Genomic DNA, 20,788 nt, shown 5'->3' on the forward strand with positions numbered 1-20,788 from the left:
ATTATAGTGCACCTGCTGTGTGCCTGGCACCGAGCAGGGACAGTCTGGCCTGGGAGGAGTTCACAGTCAGGTGTGTGTGTGTTGGGGGGGTGTGCAGCAGACACAAAGTGAGCTTACTGCAAGGTCAGATGTGTGTCTTTCCCCCAACCCAGTTGGCAACGAACACTCACGCACAGCTCCTCTGAGAAGCCTCTCTGCCTAGCCCAGCCCTCCACTGGCCCCTGTGTCCCCGGCCATAGCAGCACGGGTTGGTCTAGGTTGTCTCTGCCCCTCCACACTGGGTCCCCCCTAGCAGCACCCAGCTTCTTTTGAGGGCCATGGCTTTATCTCCATCATCTTTGGATGCCCGGTTGCAGGCATGGACCCTGGTACATGGTAGGTGCTGGGGGCGGAGCAAAGAATGTAGGGAGAAATTGACCAGTTCAGCCCCTTCCCTCTTCAAGGAGCAACTCGATGGTGGAATCGCAGGGGGCAGGTGCGAAGGGCATGGGAGACACTTCAGTGCCCAATACATCCAGAGGGGCTGCCTAGAACCCCGGAATTCAGGATCACCTGATTGTAAACCCTGTGTGGGCTTGCCCCCAGCCCCCCGTGCCTGGAACACTGACGCTACTTAAACATTATGGAAAGTACCGATAAGTGAAGGTTACTGAATTCCAGCTCAGGAACCCCCCTCCCTCTGCAGTGACCGCTGGTGTCTCCCTGTGCTGAGGCAGGCTGGACATCTGCTTCCTGATGCCATCGCCCACTCTCTCTTTGGCCAGCACTGCCTGTTGGGAAGTTCTTTTGCCTTTTCCTGGCCTTGGCAGGGCCACTGCACCCCTGCCCTGCTCTGAGGGGACCTCTGTCACAAATCCAGCCTCTGGGGACATCTGTGTGGGTGGCAGCTGTGCTGCCCTGAGGACGAGGGTCTAGGGCCCTCTGAGGGCCGACTTTTCCCTGTCTGGCCCTCCTGCCTTCAGCTGGGAAAGGAACGAGGGGCATCAAGGTCGGCAGGTGTGGTCACAGAGAGGACGGACCCCCTCCCCAGACGGATCATGAGCTTTATTCTGTCTTCGGAATGAGTCCCAGGACAGCCACTCATGCCTGGGAAATCACGGCTTCAGCCCTCTCAATGATGACAGAGGCAGGTGAAGACCAGAGAGGGAAGGGGGTTGTGGCAGAGGCCACACAGCCAGCGTGTGCCAGTGGCGGGTGAGGACCTCGGAGCCCGTGCTCCTCACAGCCCGGTCCTCCTTCCCTGACCTCTCACTGCCCTTTCAGGGGTCAAAGGAGGTGGCAGCTTTGCCATCCAGTTCCCAGGCTGCCATGGGGTCTATGGAAGTCCTCAGATGTCTGCCAAGGCCCCCTGCAGATGCCCAACTCAGACCCTCTTCAGCACCATATCATTACCAGGCACTCGCACACCTCCAGAGATGGGGATCTCACTACTCAAAAGACAGCTCCTCCTGACTCCACGAAAGGTGTGCGCGTGTCAGTGGGGGCGGAGGGGAAGAGAGACTGTCTTCCCTCCCCTGGGGAATGCGCCTTGCTCAGGCTGGCGGTGGGGCAGAGGCGATGGCATCTCCTGCTTTCCCGCCAGGGAACTTCCCTCCAGAGACTCCCCTGGGACCCGTACAAGGGGGTGAAAAGAGCTTCTGAGAAGGAGCCTGTTCACGGAATCCTCCTCCAGACTGGGCCTCCCTGGAGGCGGAGCTGCCTGCCTATGTGCAGGGAAGTCAGCTCCACTCTTGGCGGCGCTACCGTGGGTCTCAGATGCCAGGACCCCGCTGGGGCAGCCCCTCACAGGATCCCTGCTCAGGGCTGGGACTCTGCCCCAAGCTTCTATGTCCCTCAGCGGCGTGGGCGCTGCCTTCAGGCAGCCCTCCTGGTAACCACAGTTCACAAGGCTCTCTCTTCTTAGCTTCTTGGCTGTACCATCAGCCCTGTTTGAAGACATCTGTCTGGGATGCTCTCTGCCATTTTCTTGAGGAGTCCCACTTGTCCCTCCTCCAAAATGGACATCTTTGTGATTGGAGCCCCCTCTGCTCTTGGCTTGCCAGCAGCCTTCGGTCAGAGTCTCTCCAGCTCAGGCGACAAGAACAGCCATCTCCAGCCAGATCGTTGGGAGGATCCACTATAATCTTGTCCTTCTACCTGAAGGAAGTGGTCCCTGAGGAGGAACGTGGCAGCTGGGGCACTGCCGGGACCTGCCCCACGGCTGTTACCATCACTGGGGTGGGGGTGGGGTACAGACACAGAAGGGGCTGAGAAGTTTCTATCCAAACCCCCAGTGTCTTGAGAACCAGAGGACTGTGACTTGGCAGAGGACACACGGCAAGCCGGAGATGTTGCTGGGACAGAGACTGCGGGTGCTGGGTCCAATGTTCCTGGTCCAGTGCTCCTGGCAACTCCCGGCGGTCCTGTTGGTCTATGGGTCTGAGCTCTGTGTGTGTCCCTCAGGCAGGGATGGCCAAGCCCCAGCTGAAGACAGGGGAGGGGCTGGTTGAGAACCCCCTTGAGCAGAAGAAGGCATTGCCATGGCCAAGGGCAGGAAGCCCTCAGGATCCCCACGGCTCCTCCTCCCTTGAGGGCCGACAGCATTTCAGAGTACAGGAGATGTTTCACAGAAGAGGAAATTGAGGCCCAAAGGGAAGACAGGGTGCTGGGTTCTGGGCAGGTGCCTCGTTAGCTACTGTCCTTGCTCCTTGTTGCAGTGACGTGGGGCAGGGGGTGGGGGCCTTCCGGGGCTTTCCACCCATCCTCCTGAGCCTTGCCCCCTACCCTGTTCCTGGTAGCTCGAAGTCATGGGGGCGGGGGTGAAGTCTGTGGGCCAGGAAAGGGTGCCCTGTGGAGGGACGTATGTCTCCAGGAACCACAGGTCACGGGGTTCCCGTGACGCCTGCTCCCCTGCACCACCTCCTAGGTCGCTCAGTGCTTGCTGGCAATCTTCTTCTTCCGAGCAGAGACCAGGTCATAGAAGGGCACTCGGGTGATGCTGGCTCTGAAATGAGAGCAAGTGGGGACGGCAGGGCTGAGCTGGCTGCCGGCGGGCTCTCAGCGCCCCAGGCTTGTAGAAGGGGGTGGGTCTCCTGGGGACAGGATGGCCTGCCCTGCTGCGGGAGAAGGGCCCGATGGCCCCACCAAGGACCAGGCCCTAGTGAGTCAGCCCTGCCCGGAGTCCCACGGGCAAGGTGGGAGAGGGTCAGGCTGAGAATGGACAGCCTCGGGAATTCTGCCCCCCAAGTTCTTTGGACCCCATTTCAGACTCCCAGAGGAGGTGGAAGGAGCCCAAGCGGGACCAGCAGACCTGTTGCCCACCCACTGGCTGTGTGGCAGAGCAGGTCCCTCCCCTGTGGGGGCTGGGGGAGGTGGTCAGGGCCTCATCTGTGAAATGGAGGTCCAAGTGGGTCCTGCTGGGCTGCTTCACAGGACTTTAGCATGGCTCGAGGGCATAGACCCCACAAGTCCCCGGGACACAGCCCCCGGCCCAGCGACCACTCTGGTGTCTTCCTCTGGCCGATGGGACCCACCGTCTCCCACGTCTCCCCCGTCTCCCCATTGGCTCCTGCCCCTCACCTGCCTCCCTTCCACTTGTCCCTCCACTGTCCATCTTGGGACCTTGAAATCAGCCCCCACACCATGCCTTCTTCACCTGGCCACACCCCTTCTCTGTGTCCGGTGCCCCCAGGAGAAACCCACACGAGTTGCCATGGCAACCAAGGTCTTGCTATTCCACGCAGCCTGGCCTCCCACTGCCCGGTCCCCGCAGAGCCACGTGCCCCATCCCCCATACTGCCCGGCACCAGCACCCCCAGGACTCCGGGCTGCTGTCCAGGAGGCCACCCATTGACCTGCCCCCTGTCTTCACCAGCACTGGTCCTTTCCCCTACAGAGCCTTTCCCTCCGTCCCCACCAGGTCTTTCCAGGCTCCCTCCGGATCCTGGTGCTAACGAGAGCACCATTCGAGAGCACTGACCACGTGCCAGGCACCCGGCAAAGAGATTTTCGTGCAACATCTTGTGGGATCGTCCCCCTACTCCATGACCTCCCTCCCCTGTGTCCCCGGGGCCTGGCTGCGGAATCTGGGCGGAAGATCTTGTATGCCAGAGACAAGAGGAGATTCCGGATTAGGCCCTTTTACAGACAGGGAGACAAAGCCCAGAGAGAAGCAGGGGCCTCCGGAAGGGACAGAAGGCCCAGACAGCCCTTACCGGATGGCCTTGATCCACTGGTCACGCTCCTCTGCGCTGGAGGCCGAGATTCGATACGACTCGTGCTTGCCCTCTACCACCTTGCCCTCGCCGTCCGTCTTACACGCCTTGATCTTCTGGCCCCGGCAGCTGGGGTTGTAGAGCTCCAGGCAGAACTGCGGGGAGGTGGCTGGGTGAGGGCCAGGCAGGGCTGGAGGAGGGGGCGGTTGGGCCAGGCTTGCTTTCCCGGGCGTTCAGCGAGGACCATCCGCTTGGGGCTTGGACAGACAGCGGGGTACACCCCACCCGGGGCTGGCTTCCCGTGCCAGGCCAGGGGGCCAGAGCTGCTCCTTCTCACGTTGAGAACTTACTATGTGCCAGGCTCGACCTAAGTCCACCATTTCCCCTAAAACCCCCAGCTCAGTGCCTGGGAAACTGAGGCTCAGGAAGGAGCAGAGACTCACTCGAGGTCATCAGCTAGTTCAGAAGCAGGCTCCGAGAGACAATGAAACCATCCCTGTTTGATGCCATAGACCTGCCCCCAGGATCCTCGGCCTCGGGAGGGAACCTGAGGCAACCCCAAACCCCACCGGGGGCCTCCTGGAGGGCTCAGGCCAGCCGCCCTCCCCTCCCACCTGGGGTTCAGAAAATCCCCCAGCAGCTGGGGCTCTCAGGACCCCGCTGCGCCACCTACTGGCTTCTTGGGGTCGTCCACCTTCTGCACGGAGAGGTTCTCAAGAGGTATGATTCCCCGGGGCTCCTTGTCCTGCAGGAGGGGCGGGGGAAGGCCAGGATCAGCAAATGCAGCCTTGACACCCAGGGCAGGGAGTGAACCTGTGGGGCTCCCCAAACTCATAGAGGAGCACACGCATCTTCCCAGATTCTGTCCAGCCCTGGGGTAGGGGTGGGGGGAGCAACGCATGGAGAGCCTGGGCTGGGAGTTAGGAGGCTGGACTGTAAGCTTGGTCTGGCCTTGGCTCAGTTTCCCCCTCTGTGAAATGGGTGCAGAGAGGGGTGAATGATCTCAAAGGGGCCGCACGCTCTGTGAGTGGACCGCTTAGTGGGAGTTTGGGAGGAGGGGCAGGGGCAGGCTCAGGAGACCCCCGCTCACCGTGGTGAACTCAAAGTAGTAGAGACAGTTGTCTGTGAGGATGAACCAGCGCCGTTTCCACGTCTTCACGCGGCCTCCTGCAAGAAGCCAATGGCGCAGTCAGCCGGACTTCCTCTCCCTGCTCCTCCACGGACACGTCCTCCCATGGGAGCGGGGCCTGGAGAGCTTTCCTCCGTCCCCTCCCCTCAAACCTCCCAAACCCCAGCTCACCACACTTTCCCCCAGACCCATCGCTTTGTTTTTTCAAATACCCCAGTGGCACTCATCACTCCAGGCTAGCCCTGGCCACTTGACTTGGCATTCAAGGCTCTTCCGTGATCAGGCCCCAGGACCAGTGGCTGCCCTTCCCCCTCAGTTCATCCCTTGGCCTACTCCCTGACTGGCACCGGGCTAAGCATTTCATCTTTCGCTTGCCAGACAATGTCTTAGATGTTTTTAGAAATATTTGCTTATTAATCCCTAGAACCACCTATCAGGAGGACCTGTAATTAAGCCCATTTTACAGATGAAGAGGCCAAGGCACAGGGAGGCTCAATCGTGGGCTCAAAGTCCTGCAGCAGAGCTCAGATTCAAGCCCGGTGTCCTAGCTCCAGAGTCCAAGTGCTTGGCCATTTTGCCACACATTGAACCCTCTTGGTGACTGTGATTCCCATTTCATAGTGGTGGAAACCGAGGCTGAGGAACCTGACCACTGGCACATGCGTGGAGGAGCTGGGATCTGTGACTCAGAGTCTCCCTAGGGCTGGGAGGGGTCCACGGGGCAAGAAAAGATTCCCTGTGGTCTGCAGAAGGGCTGGAATCCGGGTATGGGGACATGGAGGGCTTGGGCAGGCATCCCCCAGCCCGGGTCTCTGCTCCAACACGAGGGGTCTGTCCTTACCTGCCTCCAAACGCCACTGCCCCTGGCTGGGCTGTCTCTGCTGGGGACGCACCCGGGAGTGTGCCTGGGGCCAGGGGCTGGGCCCTACCAGGTTCGGCAGCCTGTCTGGGCTGCAGCAGCCGCCCCCTCAACCCTCACCTGCGGCTCCTCTCTGCGGGTTAGAGGTCCTTCCAGCCTCCTCGTCATGCTGAAGGGAAGCTCCCCTGAGCCACATCCTGTCCCACTTCCTCCCCCATCCTTCAGGGACACCCAACCCTCTGCGCACCCACTTGTTGGCTGTGTGGCCTCAGACAGGTCCCCTAACCTCTCTGGGCGTGGCTTCCTCAGAAGCCCTCCAGGAAGAGAGACCAGCGTGTAGTTGAAGTGTCTAGGGGTCTGCTGGCCTCTCACCTCCTCTTCCTGCTCGTCCTCCCCCACCCCCCACAGTCCCAGGACAGACAGATGGAGGGAGGGGGCAGGTGGATGGCTGGGGGGCTGGGTTCCCTGACTACACCGCGGAGGCTTCACGTCAATGTGTGCATGCGTCTGGTGTGTGCCTGAGTGTGCCTGCCACGTGCCCGAGTGTGCCCTAGTGTGCCGAGTGTGCGCCTCACCCAGTTTGAGCAGCCAGCCCTCGCGGTCGGGGTTGAAGAAGGTATGAGTGAGGTCATTGCCGTCGTCCTCAGGGATGGAGAAGGGTTCGCTCTTGATGCTGTCGAAGAGGTTCTGTCCGCAGAGAAGGGAGGCAAAGAGCAGGCTGTGATGTCCATCCCAGTCCGGAGCCTGGACCCTGCCGGGCCCCTGTGGCCTGGAAATTCTTCCCGCTTCCCCCAGGTGGCTGGGGCCCCCAAACGCCACTGCCTGCCAGGTCTCCCCGCCCGGGGCTCTGGGGCCAGAGCAGCATGCGTGGAGGCTGCTCCTTAGAGAGATCGGGCCCAGCTGCCTCGCCCGTGCCTGTCTGCTTGCCGGACTGGGTCTCCCCCACTGGGTGGGCTGCTCCCGCAGGGCACACCGGGGTGTCACAACCCCCAGGACTTCCCCAGGGCCTGGCCTCAAGCCAAATGGCCACTCTTTACCAACCAGGCGGTTAATGGTCCCCTCCCCCCACTCCCCCAGCATCCCCACCCTGGCCCCCATTGCAGACAAGGACACTCAGCTGGGACCTGCAGACCCCCACATGTTCACCTGTGCATGCACACATATAAATGTTCAGACACACTCGCATACAACTGAGGGGACAGCAGCCAGGGGCAGGGCCTCCTTAGGTAACATCCATGAGGGCAGAGGGCCCCCTTTTTTCTTAGCTGCTATAGCGGAGACTTCCAGGTGTACCTTGGTTAGAGGGACACAGAGGAGCAACCAAAGGGTTGGAGTTCGACTGCCCCTGTCGGGAGGCTCGGCCCAAGGACATACTTAAGGTGGGATGCCCAACTTGGCTCTCAAGGGCAGGGACCTGGTGGGAGTTCCCCGAAAACAGATTTCAGTTCTCCATGCAGGACCTTCTAGCAGCTAGAGCTGCTGGAATATGGATGGAGCAACCTGGTAGGATAATGAGTTCCTCGTCACTAGAGGTATGCAAGCCAGGGCTGAGACCTCCCCATGGGGGAGTTGTGGAAGTCTGCAGTGGATCTTCTCAGTGTGTTTTGAACTTGTGTTCTATGATCAACCTGCCCTATTTCCAAATGTTTGGAAAAACATTCTCGACTATTTCTGTTTATTAAAACCAGACACAGTGCTGGATCTCCATCTCGAAGATAATTAAATCACTTCCTTCTGTTGCCTTTGTGTATGCTGCTGTTCTGATGGTTTCCTTGAGATTTTAAATGAAAAATTTGATAAGTACTGTCTGATTCCCCTAAAGTTTTAGAAATGGTGTTTTCTGGTTTTTAAAATGTCTTTGCTGACCCGATAGTTCTGAGGTTATAATCCTGCCAGAAACAGCTTTTTCTAGGCTTGATGGAGGTGGCTCTGGACTGTCCCCAGAGTCCTTGGCTCAGCCTGGCTGTGCTGGTGGGTGTAGGGAGGAGCAGGGACCATCTGCCCTTTTTTGGAACCTCCGCACCCCTAGAGCAGCTGGGCAGCCCTGTCGCCCCTCCTGCCCAGGCCCAGCCCTGGGAATTTGAGCGGTGCTGGCTGATCGAACAAAGGCCAGTGGCAGAAAAGGCCTTTTTAGCAAAGCTGTCAGCACAAACATTTGGGAGGCCCAGGACCAAGCAGGGGGCCAGACAGAGGGGCCTCATCCTCCTTGTGTAATACCCACAAGGGGCCCCTGGCAGCTTCTGCCGGTGGCCTGTCAGCTTGCACATTCTGCCCCCGCAGAGGAAACGGCTCGGTTTATCTACTGTTCCAGCACCTTGTAAACACCAGCCCTCCCGATACGTAAACACCCCTGCGCGGCGGGGGCGGCCACCAGACCTGGCTGGATAGACCTGATTACTGCCACCTTCCAGAGGCTCTGCTGGCTCGTCTCTTCTCTCTCTGCCCCTGGCTTTTCTCTGGAGCCTCCCCTGCCCAGACACACACTGTCCAGGTTGTTGAGGCGGGTTGATACCCTTCTCCCACCCCAGGCTCCAGGAAGGAGGGACTGACTCTGATCTGGCCACAGTGACTGGTTTTTTAGGAATGACATGTGACCCAAGCCAGCCAATAACCCTTAATTCTGGGACTTTAGTTTTAACTGCTAAGCCAGAACGAACACTGAAGCTGCCTGGGCCCTCTCTGCCAACTCTGCTGCAACTTGAAGAGAGCCTGTTTAGGAGGGAATCTAGCATAGAGGAGAAGGCTGCCGAGAGATGGGGAGACCAGACTGAGTCCTAACCTCACTGAGCACCTGGATCTAGCCGAGCCTGAAGCTGACAGATCTGAAGCCAAATCGATCCCCGATCTTTTCCATTACATGAACTGAGATTCCTTTAGCCAGGAAGCAACTGGTAGCTGGGTAGCACAGCCAAGTCCTTCATGCCCAAATCCTGCCTTCTAGTCTCTGCAGAAGGAAGGGCCCTGGAGTCAGACAGACATGGGTTCGAATCTGGTGTCCTCACAAACGATGAGAGCCCTGGCCAGCTACCACTCTTGGAGGTCAGTTTTCTTTGCTGTAAACTGGGAAGGGTGCCCACTGCTTAAGGGTGTCAGGAGAAGTTAATGAGAACATAGATGGACCAGAACTAGTCCTGGTATATGGCCCGTTCTAATGGGGATGGAGATGTTTGGACAAGGACCCAGGAGGTCCAGGGCTGCCCACAGCAGAAGATGCCCTGAACTGGGAGATTGTTCCCCTGCCTGAGCCTCAGTTTCTCCACCTGTAACACCAGAGGCTGGAGAGCCTTCCCTCTTGGCCTCTCTCCTTCTCCCCCTCTCCCACCTAAGCTCCCTCTCTGGGCAGCTCTCTCAGGGGAGTGGCCCCCTTCTTGGCATTTCTTGGGTACCTGCTGTGGGCCAGGAGCTTGAAGTGTATTAACCCTGCTTCTCAGTAGAGTCACCCGCGGGCACCACCATCTGCCCACTTTGCGGACGAAGAAACTGAGGCTTACACTCAAGGTCACACCGCCATAAAGGGCAGAGCTGGCATTGGATCTCCTATCCTCTGAGTCCACACCCTGAGTCTCTTAGGCATTCTGCTTCAGCCTATCAGGATAGCCAGGGCAAGACGTGCTACTGTCGCCTGTCCCCCGCCTCCCATAGTGCACCCCTCTGAAGCCTTGCCCAGCTTAAAAGCATTCTGTGTCTTCAGCAGGGCCCAAGCTCCTGGACCATGATGGGGTACTCCTTCCACAAAGTGGCAGACTTTGACTATTTGACGGTGATCAAAAGGTGAGTTCTTGCTTTTATACTTAGGGAAGATGAGGCGCAGAGAGAAGGCAGGCAGATGCCCCCAAACCGCACAGCACCCGGGCTTCCCACCGCCCCCTCCACCCTGGAATTTTGCAGTAAAAACCCCTGAACAGCGAGGACCAGGCTTTTGTGGTTCCCTTTGCGTGGCTCCCTTTGTGTGGATTCCCTTGTGTGGTTTCCCTTTTTTAATCCAGGGAAGCCTCTGGATTCATTAGCGACTGGAACGGCTCAAGCACTTGGGCTAAATACCTTACATTTCTACACAAATCCCACGAGCTGGGAGCTCAGAGAGGTCAAGCCACTTACCAAATGTCACACAACCAGAGAGTGGGGGAGCAGGGACCTGGATGAGGCTGTGACTCCAACGCTGCTCTTTCTCTTCCTCCCCCCTCCCCTCTGTGCTTGCTTCTCTTGGCTGCCGAGGAGGATAATAAACCCTTCCAGACCTCCCAGGCAGAGTGTGAAGCTAAATTGAGGTACTAGACCCTTAAGCCCTAGGAGGAGAAACTTACAAGCTCTGTACAGATGTAGCGCATTGTTATTAACAAAAGGCTTGAATTGGGAAAAATGCCAAAGGAGGTGCTCAAGAAGGCTCTAGGGGGGCGGTTGGGGGACTGAGGCAATAATGCTGGCATGTCATTAACTCATTATCTGCCAGACCAGGTGCGCCCAACCTCCTGCCAGTGGTACCACAATGAGATGACTTACCGATTCCCAAATGCCTTTGAGATTTCAGGCATTTTACTAAGCGCTGGGGTTTTAAAGTTATTATTAATTCTTCTTCATCGCGACCTAAGCCACCATTTAGAACCTATGCTCTGTACCTGGCAGGGGCTCTGGCCTTTACATCTTTACAAATTGCTACTCCCAGTAGCTGGGTGACGCAGGCATCATTATCCTGGTTGAAAGAATGGTGGCTTGGAGGGGGGCGGTGGTGAGTCATTCCCCAAGGTCATGGAGGGGCAAACGGGGGAGACGGGATTTGACTTGAGCTCAAACCAGCTCTCAAGGCCTCATCCTGGTTGGGGTCCCCACCCACCCCTGCCCTCATGATAAACTTTCCCCTTTGAGGACTGAGGAGGGTGGTGGGCTAAGGGCATGGTAGTTCTTAAACAGGGAGGGGCACCCGAGTCCTTCCAAACCCAGGCTTCGCCCCAGACTTGGCAGGGTGCCAAGCTGGGAGAGAGGATTCGCACCTTTTCCTCCCCTCCTGCCAGGCTGTCACCAGGAGGCGACGGGAACTTTATTGAGCTCTGGGGCATCCTTGGTCCTGGAAATTAGCTGTCAGTTCATTTTTGCTGCAGCAGGCTCTGAAGCTCACTTCTGTGTTTACGGCATGGTTGTTCCCAGCACCATGTTGCCCATAGTTCCCTGGCAAACCCCTGAGGCTGTCATTTGAAGCCTCCTTCCGAGGGGCTCCGGCCCCACCTTGCCACCTGTCCCTGTGCATTCACACCCACAAACCCAGCCAGCCCCTCTGGATCCTTCTCCCGTTCCTAGCCAGGTGAGGCCTGGGTTCTGGCAGTTTCCCCTTTCTGGACTGTTCTTTCTCTGTTTCCCTCTGTGAAAACTCCCATTCAACCTTCAAGGCCCAGTTCAAAAGTCACCTCCTCTGTGAAGTCTTCCAGGATGACCCCCTTCCTCTGCCCCCAGGAGAGGGACAGTAGTGTCCTCTGTGTCTCTGTAGCTATGTTCCTGTAGTTAGTACACATGAATAATAATTCACAGGGCTATAATTCATATATGCATCATCTTCCTATCAGACCCTGAACTTGGCCTAGGCTTGGTCTGTGGCTGATTCATCCCTGGGTGCCCCGCGCTGGGCACAGGGCCTGGTGCAGTGTGGCTGGGGTGGGGTCTGTTTGAGGAAGAGACAGGAGGCCTGCATTCTGCTTGGCTTGCAAGCTGCCTTATGGAAGACCTCAGTTCCCCCTCTCTGGAGGAGGGAAGGCTTTGAGCAGAGACTGAGAATTTTCAGCTCTGACATGCTGAGAGTCTAAGAATCTGGGATTCCAAGCACTATAGCTGCCTTGTGTGAAGCACCCTTTCTAGAAGGTGTGAATGAATGATGGGTGCCCAGGGTCCCCCAAAGGATGGAGTCTGGGAGGACCTCCTAGGTGGTCTATAGCAGACATCCTCCTTAAGATGGGGGCCCCTTGGACGTGCCCATCTCAGGACTGACCCCATTCATGGTGGCCCATCTCAAGACAGACACCAAGCTGGGGGGGTCCATCTCAGAGGAGCCCGCTCTTGGGCTATCCATCCAAGCGTGGGCCCTTCTGGGGTCCCTGGGGACCAGGTGAGGTGGGCCACGCCCCTCTTACCCGCAGCTGCTCCTCAGGCAAGTCACCGCCGTCATTGATGCCGCGGTTCATGGACACAAAGCGCTCGAAGGGTGGCCTGTCCCGGACGTTGGGGTTGTGGAGGCTGGTGTTGAGCATGATGATGGAGAAGGACAGGACGTAGCAGGTATCTGCGAGATGGGACAGTGGTCAAAGTCCGGGCCCCGATCACTCTCCCCTCCTCTGCCCTGACCACTTCGAGGGGCCAAGCATCACCCGCCTCAACGCCCCAAGGCCCACGCTGTCCCAGCTTGGCATTCGAGGCCCGGTCTCCTCCCCACTCCTGTGGGCTTCCCGGCTCCTAACAAACTTCAGCGGCTGAGTCCCTCCCACCCCTTCCCACCCCTGCCCCTGGGCTCCTGCAGGGTGGGGGGGTGGGGGCCCTGCCGGGCATGCCCTCCCCTCCCCTTCCCTACCCATTCCAACCCTCCCCGTTCAGCTCCAGCTCCAGCCTCTCCCCGAGCCCTTCCAGCCCCCTGCCCACTCTGTTCTCTGCCTCCTCAGAACTCGGAGAACACTTATTGTTGTCTACACTGTTCAAAGCTTAGTCATGTGCTTTTTGGCCGGCTTGCCAGCACGGCGGGGCTCCTGGGGCCCTAGCTGCTGTTCCATTCTTCAGACTTTCAGGGGCGAAGCATTTGGGAGGGAGGTGTTTGCTCTTCTGGGGTGTTTTGAAGCCCTAGGTCCTGAGCCAGGGCAGTCCAGCTGCGTCCCCAGCATCCTGGTGGACCTTAGGGATATGCCTGACCTCCTCCGCTTCTTCATCTGTGACATCGGGAGGTTTAAACCGAAGTGTCTTCATGCTCTGGACCACTGAGGATTTCACCTCTGAAAACAGCCGCACCCAGCAGAACCACCTACTGGCTGCCTGTCCCCATGACAGCCCTGTGAGGCACGTACCCTTACTAACCCCACTGCACAGAGCAGGAAACTGAGGCACAAGGGGGGGGCAGTTACATGCACCGTCACAAAATGAAGCGGTTAGACTATTAGATTCAAGTCTGGGGCTTTAAAATTCTTTAAAGTATGTAGTGTGCACCCACCAGTGCTGTGGACTGGGGATTCGCTGGTGAATAAATCTGACATGACCCCCGCCTCGTGGGATATTTAGACTGGTGGAGGTGACAGAGGACAGACTGTATCTGTATTTGATGTACAGAGGAGAACACTGCTGACCTCAGAGAGCAAACGCCAGGATCACCTGATGTTGCCCAGATAAGGCTTAAAAAATGGAACTTGTTGTTGTTGGGGGAACTTCAGGTACAGAGAAGAAACCAGGACAAGCCTGCCGCGGAGACTTCTTGTCCGCCCTGCTAGGGGCGGGATGGTCAGCTGCAGTACTGATCTTCGCTGAGATCTTTCTAGACCCCTGCGCCCCCGGCCTCCTGCCCAGCATGTTTCTTGCCACCGGCCTTTGTTCTGATGAAAACTGCCTGAAAAGTCCTTTCTCCACCTTGACCTCCTCGAGAACGCTTACTCATCCTTTAAAGCCCTTTTCAGACCTCACTGCCTCTGGGAAGCCGTCCTGGAGAGGCTGACTCTGCCATCGCTGCCCTCAGCCAGGGGGACTGTGCATGATTTCCTGCATCCTCTCCCTCATCCTTTCCTGGGCCCCGAGGCAGCTCTGGCTGACAAGCGCCCAGCAGAGGGCCTGGCCCAGAGTTGGCACTCAGCGAGGAAGTCTGGGCTCCCAGGGCCCCGATGCTCTGGGGGTGGGGGGAGCCCAGGGGGTGGGGCGGCCATGCGCCTGCGGTCATGGAGGGTTCCCACAGCCCCAGGTCCCCTCCCACGCGGGCACCTGTGGACTGGAAGACGCCTGGGTTGCAGAGACAGTATCGGGTGGCAAACGTCTCCATCATCCTGTCGATCTTCTGGGCCTCGCCTGGCAGCCGGAAGCTCCATAGGAACTGTCTGGGGGAGGAATCGGGCTGTGGGTGGGTGGGTGGGGGTGGCTGGGGACCCCGGAGAAGCTGCTCTGCCTGTCTTGCCTAAGTCTTTATTTTGTAAATGGGACTGTCTGCCCCCCCACACCCCGGCAGTCCTTTAGGCTCAGGGGGAGGTGGCTTTTCTCTCAAAGTACAGGAGCAGAATTTGTGCTCCTCTCTGCCCTTCTGGTCTCAGAACACTTTGTGGCCTCCTGCACCTCAGCCCGGGGTGGGGGGCTCTGTCTGCCCTGGGATCGGACAGGGGACCCCTGGGCAGGTGCATTCTCTTGGCTGGGTTTTCCTATTCTTTGAACATAAGTCCTTCCAGAGCTTCAAAGTTAGTTCCCCAAGGTCAAGGGTTGTCTGTGCAGCTCCTCTCACACCTGCCCCTGGGCCCCACCTTGGCCTGAGCACCCAGGAACTGCTCAGTAATGAATAAAAGAAGGAAGGAAGGAATATTGAGACTCCCAACCACCTACCCCTCCCCCTTAAAAGAGCATGGGAATCGAAGGGAAGGCCACATTGCTTGAATGATAGTGGCTTCTTCCTTTTCTGACTCGCAAACTCCTCCTCATCATCCTTCAAAGCCCAGATCAAATGCCCCCATTCAGGAGCTGATTTTCCCAGCATTACCCATAGCAGCAAGGCTTACTAAGCCAATTCTAAGTACTTTCTGTTTAGTTGTTACAGCCCTATGAATTTGGTATTATTATTATATTTATTTATTTATTTATTTTAAAGATTTTATTTATTTATTTGACAGAGAGAGAGAGATCACAAATAGGCAGAGAGGCAGAGAGAGGGGGAAGCAGGCTCCCTGCTGACCAAAGAGCTCGATGTGGGGCTCCATCCCAGGACCCTGGGATCATGACCTGAGCCCAAGACAGAGGCCTTAACCCACTCAGCCACCCTTATATTTATTTATTTTTAAATAATTAATTAAATAATGAATTAATTTGAGAGAGAGCAAGAAAGAGAGTGAGAGAGAGCACAAGCAGGAGGGGGTGGGCAGAGGCAGAGGGAGAAGCAGACTCCCTGCTGCGCCGGGAGCCAGAGACAGGTCCTGATTCCAGGACGCTGGGATCATGACCTTAGCCGAAGACAGACCCTTAACGGACTGAGCCACCTAGATGCCCCTATTATTATCATTTTTCTAAAGATTTATTTGTTTATGTGACAGCGGGAGCGAGTGGGTGGTGGAACAGAGAAAGGGAGGGAAAAAGTCTTAAGCCAGTTTCCTGCTGAGCCCCGAACCTGATGTGGGGCTCCATCCCAGGACCCCGAGATCATGACCCGAGTTGACACCAAGAGTTGGATGCCCAACCAATGGCGCCACCCAGGCACTCCTAATGGGTACTATTATTATTCCCATTTTGTAGACAAAGAAACTGAGGCACAGAGACTTGTCCTGGGGGTGAGTGACAGAGCTGGGATATGAACCGGGCAGTCTGGCTCCAGAGTTTCACATGAAAGAGGGAATACCTACTATGCTGTATTAATAAAACAAATGAAACACTAATCTCAAAGGTAGCGGCGATGGCGGAAGTAACGGTAACAGGCATCATGATATTGCAATACGGCTGTAAAAATGTAATGTGCGAGCATGAGGAGTCGTGGAGGCACAGGAAGGTGATCAGAGGCATCAGAGACCAAGGGTGAGGCTGTGTTTGTGCCATTAGTGTGGCTCCTGGACCCCCTCCCCGCCCCCCAGGCTGGGCCACCCCCGGGGGCTGAGCCCCACTCCCCGGACCACTCACCTGAGGGCCTGCACGAGGTTGAGGTTGGCAAACTCGTGGCAGTCCACAAAGGCCTGGAGGACCTGCAGGTTGAAGGGATCCCTGGAGAGGGCAGGAAGGAGGGCACAGGCACTTGGGAACTTGTGGGCACCCACCTCCCGGAGGGGGTTGAGGTGGGGGAGGGAGAGGAGGGGAGCCGCGTCCTCCTTCCGGATCCCAGCCGCCTTCTGCTCTGCTCACCTCTGTCTAAGCCCACGTCACCCCCCCACACACACCCTCACGGGGTGTTCACCTGGGAGGGGAGCTCTGGCTTCAGAACAGCCTGCTCTGGGTCAAGTGCTTCCTCTGCCACTTCCTGCCTGGATGACCCTACTTAAGCCATTGGGCTTCCCAAGTCCCCATGTCCCCATCTGTAAAATAGAGAGAACCATGCCTACTCCTATTTCTTCCCTCTTCCCAGCTCAAAACTGAAAGCTCTGCCCTTTTTGCCATCTGCATCCTCTGCTCTCTTAGGAGAAGGAAAGTGTTCACCGGGGAACCTGGGAGAAGCGTTGCTTGTCTAGCTCCTCCCTTGTCACTTACAGCCCACCTGCCACTCCCAACAGCCAGAGGGGTCCTTTCTCACCACTCCTCTGCCCTGAACCCTCCCACGGAGCTCCGCCTTGTCACCTCCCACTTCTTTTCTCCCTTGGTCTCTTCTAATGTCACCAGCCTGCTGTTCCTTGAACATGCTTCTGCCCCAGGACCTTGGCATGTGCTCTTCCCTTTGTCTGGAATGTTCCTCCCCCAGAGGTCTTCACTGCTCACTCCCTTTAAGTGTCAAGCATCAATTTCTCCATGAGACACTTCCTTCACAAGACTTGCCGTATCTGACGGCAAGATATCCACAGTATCTGATGTCACAGCCCTTGACCTGTGGTTCTCAGTGGTTCTTATCTCCCTTCCCTGCTTTATTTGCATTCCAAAGAACTTACAATTTTCTAACATATTTTACGTATTTTGGGATCTGTCTTTTGTGCCAGAATGTATCTCCCTAAGGAAAGGATTTTTGTTTGTCTTCTTCACTAGGCTAAATCCAGCAATTTGACACTGCCTGGCACATGGTAAATACTAAAAAATATTAATTATTGAACAAATGAGTGAATGAAGGAAGGAAGGAAGCCAGGCTTGGGTTCAGAAGTTGGAGAGAAGTGATCAGTTAGCCCTTTCAAGCCCAAGAGTCATGACTTCCCTAACATAATTCACTCGCTCGTTTACCTGCCCACATACGCACACACCTATGCGCACCTGCACACCCACATTCCCTATCTCCCTAAGTCCACACCCCACCTCACCTCTCCCCCAGGTAGGTGCCAATGGCCGTCTTGTTGAGGCCCTCGCCTTTGTATAGGAACTGGGCGATGTCCTGGACGTTGGGGGTCAGCAATTTGTGCTCAGTGAGATACTGGATGCCCTGTAGGAGGTACACAGAACCCAAGATCAGCCCCGACACAGTCGCCAGTGGGAGAGGAGGAAGAGAAGGGGGCGGCCTGTGACCAGACTGCAAGATAGATGGTGGGGCATGGGGGCCTGGCATTCTGATACAGACTGTCCTGTGAAGTTCTGTCCCTCCTTAAGAGAAGCAGCCTTTATCAGGTGGTGAGTCTGTTGTCACTGGAGGCATACAAAGAGAGAGAGCATTCCTGCAATGAACCAGGTTCATGCCATGGGCTCCTCAGGTTCCCTTCAGTCTGAACTCTTGGATTATAGTCTTCAATGATTCTATGAATTTATAACTTTAAGATTCCATGATTCAGACTTTCCTTTTGTCCTCTTAAAACCCATTTATTTAAAAATAGTGTTTCATTTTTTTTCTCACAAGTAATTTATGTTCATTGTATAAAAATTAGAAAAAAACCAGCTAAATCAAAAGAAGAGGAAATTGCCAAGTCCCACCACTCAGAGGGAGACAGTGTCCATTGTGGTGCCTTTTCTTCTCTTTCTACACGAAATGCTTTTTCTGATCTGACGATGTCACACGCACCTCTTTCCCCACCCCCCAGCACTCAGAATCTGTCCTTCTAATTTGGGGAGTTTGAAGGGTCCGTCTTTGGTTTTCCAGGAGGGCTCCTCCATGTCCCTGTTCCTGTTGGGGAAGAGTTTGCTGGAAGATGGGGGGGGCAGTTTGCGGGGAGGCTCTCACTGACTGGCAGTGGGTCATGGGACTCCCTCGGGGGCCCCTCTCTGTGCTCTGGTGGGAGGATGAGTTAGTGCGCTTGTGTGCGCGTGTACACGTGTGTGTGTGAGTGTGTGTTCCGTGTGGACGGGGCTGGGGTCCGATTCCTGTGGCTGCAGAAGGCACACGGGTATGTGACACTGTGAGCCTGTGTGTGCCTGTGATGGGGAAGAGGCAGCCTCCTCAGGGCGAGCAGGAAATTTCCAGGGACGCCTGGGCTGCCCTGACCCCACCTCCGCCTGTCAGCCTGTGGTTTCCTCCCGCCTTTGTTCAGGCAGGAAGGGAACCCTCTGCCACCTAGCTGGGTGAGAGGTGGGGCTGGGGTTGCTTGGAGGTTGGGCAGCTGAGCGGGGAATGGGCAGGGGTTGGGGGGGAAGGGGAGAGAACGCGGCTGGTTCCCGAGCCCTGGGTTTCTCCGTGCCAGTGCCCCCAGACTGAGAGGCTAGAAGACACTTCTAGAAACGGAGCCCCGAGATCTAAGGGCCCCACTGTCCAAAGCCCGTCTCACAAAGGAGGAAGCAGCAGAGTCCAGGTCCGTGGACCTCATGCAAGGTCCCCACATCCTCCGCCATGGCTCCCCCCTCATGCTATGCTGTAGGGTGACAGACCCCTTCAGCCTTGATGGGCCGTGGGATGCTGGGCAAGGTACTGAGCTCTGCTGGGCCTCAGTTTCCTCCTCTGTACGGTGGGTAATTGTCAGTTGAGGGGAACAAGCGGATGTTGCGAAGGTGTCTGGCGTACAGCTCCCCCAGCCCCGTGACCACCTGAATCCCCCCACAAATGCCTACCTTCACCGGATCCATGTTGAACTTCTTACGCCCGATGCATAGCTCCTTCTCTTTCTGGGCCAACCGGCTGTAGACACAATGTCAGTAGACACGATGTCAGTCGGGACCACCCTGGGCCCCCAGGGCTGCCCTTCCAAGCCCCAAGGATGCTTTGCTCACTAGAGCCAATATTTCCCAAGAGCCTCCAGTGGGGTTCTCATACCCTGCCTGGAGTCACCTGGGAGAGCGAGAGAAACGGAGGGTCTGGGCCCCTTCCAGAGCTGCTAAAGGAGATTCTTCCGATGGGCCCAGCATCAGCATTTTAACCAGCTCTGGAGCCATGGCCTTGGGAGCCCAGAGTTGCTCTAGGGAGAGCGTTGGCAGGGGTGTGTGTGTGGGGGGGCTGTGCTCAGAGTGGGGGCAGGACAGCAGGGAGGCTGGAGGTGAGGGCATAGGCTGGAGCCAGACTCCTGGTGCAAATCCCACCACTGTTTTGTTGGCTGAGCCACAGAAGCTGAATCACTTGATCTCTCTGGGACTCAGTTTTCTCATCTGTAAAATGGGGATGACACCATCACCTGCCTCCCAGCACTGTGGAGAGGGGGAATGTTCAAAATAGCTCAGTGGCAGGTGCTCTACGAATGGGATGCTATTGTTGGAGCTGGAACAGGGCGCCTGGAGACCCAGGGCAGCCCCGTGTGCGCCCATGCTTGTCCGTGTGACTTGTGTGTGGGTCTAGAATGGTGACTAGAGGCATCAGAGACCGAGGGGTGGTGGGGGCAGGGTGGGGATTTCCTGGGACTCAGATGTCGGAGTCCCTGCCTGAGGCCTTAGGGGATTATATAGGACCAACACTCTCAATCTCTCTCTCTCTCTCTGAGAGAGAGAGAGAGAGAGAGAGAGCATGAACAGTGGGGGTGAGGCAGAATGGGCAGAGGGAGATGCAAACTCCCCACTGAGCAGGGAGCCCCAAACTGGGGCTCGATCCCTGGATTCTGGGATCATGTCCTGAGCTGAAGGCAGACGCTTAACAGACTGAGCCACCCAGGCGCCCTGGAACCAAGATTCTTATTCGCCAAAGTGGCGAAACTGAGGCCCAGGGAGGGGCAGGGACCAGCCCCAGGTCACAGAGCCCGGGGGGGGGGGGGTGCGGCGGTCTTCCCATAGGAGGTACAGGTGGATGACACCCTGCGGGAGGGGTGTGGTGGGTCAGCCTTGGCCTCGCCCTGGCCAGGCTCTGGTACTTGTGAGGTCCTTGGTTCCTGGTCCTCCTCCTTGGGGCTGAACTCTCCTTCTCCCGGCCCATCCCATGATGCTCCTGGCCAGCGACAGATCAGGGGCTGGGTCAGCGTAGGTTGGGAGACTTTGGGTGGAGGGGTTGAGGGTAGGGGTGTCTCTCAAGAGAGGTCTGTTAGAAGTTAGGACCAGACCAAGCCACACGGTGGAGTCTAGGGTCCTCCCTGTTCCTATCTCACCTCCACTGTCTCTTCCTCTATGCAGACGCCCTGATTTCATAAGGACCCCAGACCCAGGCATGGCCCCTGCTCTCTCATGCTCATTCCTGGGGTGTGACATCCTTGGGAAGCCACCCCGGCAGCTTCTCGGTGTCCCCTGGCTCGGCCGCTCACCTCTCCTCCGCGGTCTCGAAGCAGTCAATCTGGGCAAACACATCTGCGATCTCATCTTTCAGCTTCTGTGGGGTGGCAGGGGGTGTGACAGGGTGCAAAGTCAGGGACGGAGGCTGGGATGGAAAAAGATTCCTGAACCCCCTCTTCCCACAACCACTTTCGCCCCTGGGTGTGACCCCCGACTCCCCTGAGCCACCACTGA

General features: G+C 57.0%; 1 protein-coding gene across 3 annotated transcripts in view; it reads right to left on the reverse strand.

Annotated features, from left to right (window-relative positions):
• Nucleotides 1-1,029: 1,029 nt before the first annotated feature.
• Nucleotides 1,030-20,788, reverse strand: part of CYTH4 (cytohesin 4) — a 29,518-nt gene continuing 9,759 nt past the window's right edge. Inside the window, exons 3-13 of one of the 3 annotated variants that reach the window (XM_032346369.1) lie at nucleotides 20,587-20,651; nucleotides 18,980-19,046; nucleotides 17,311-17,429; nucleotides 15,998-16,078; nucleotides 14,114-14,226; nucleotides 12,298-12,446; nucleotides 6,757-6,868; nucleotides 5,284-5,360; nucleotides 4,867-4,938; nucleotides 4,194-4,348; nucleotides 1,030-2,983 (exon numbers count right to left, since the gene is read on the reverse strand). In XM_032346369.1, the coding sequence (XP_032202260.1) occupies nucleotides 2,911-2,983; nucleotides 4,194-4,348; nucleotides 4,867-4,938; nucleotides 5,284-5,360; nucleotides 6,757-6,868; nucleotides 12,298-12,446; nucleotides 14,114-14,226; nucleotides 15,998-16,078; nucleotides 17,311-17,429; nucleotides 18,980-19,046; nucleotides 20,587-20,651 (1,083 nt within the window). In that variant the 3' untranslated portion in view covers nucleotides 1,030-2,910. Of the gene's footprint in view, nucleotides 2,984-4,193; nucleotides 4,349-4,866; nucleotides 4,939-5,283; nucleotides 5,361-6,756; nucleotides 6,869-12,297; nucleotides 12,447-14,113; nucleotides 14,227-15,997; nucleotides 16,079-17,310; nucleotides 17,430-18,979; nucleotides 19,047-20,586; nucleotides 20,652-20,788 lie in introns of those variants that run through there. The other 2 variants (XM_032346370.1, XM_032346371.1) reach the window with 2 other exon arrangements.

The sequence above is a fragment of the Mustela erminea genome, chromosome 6 (assembly GCF_009829155.1).
Source record: "Mustela erminea isolate mMusErm1 chromosome 6, mMusErm1.Pri, whole genome shotgun sequence".
In the NCBI taxonomy this organism is placed as follows: domain Eukaryota; kingdom Metazoa; phylum Chordata; class Mammalia; order Carnivora; family Mustelidae; genus Mustela; species Mustela erminea.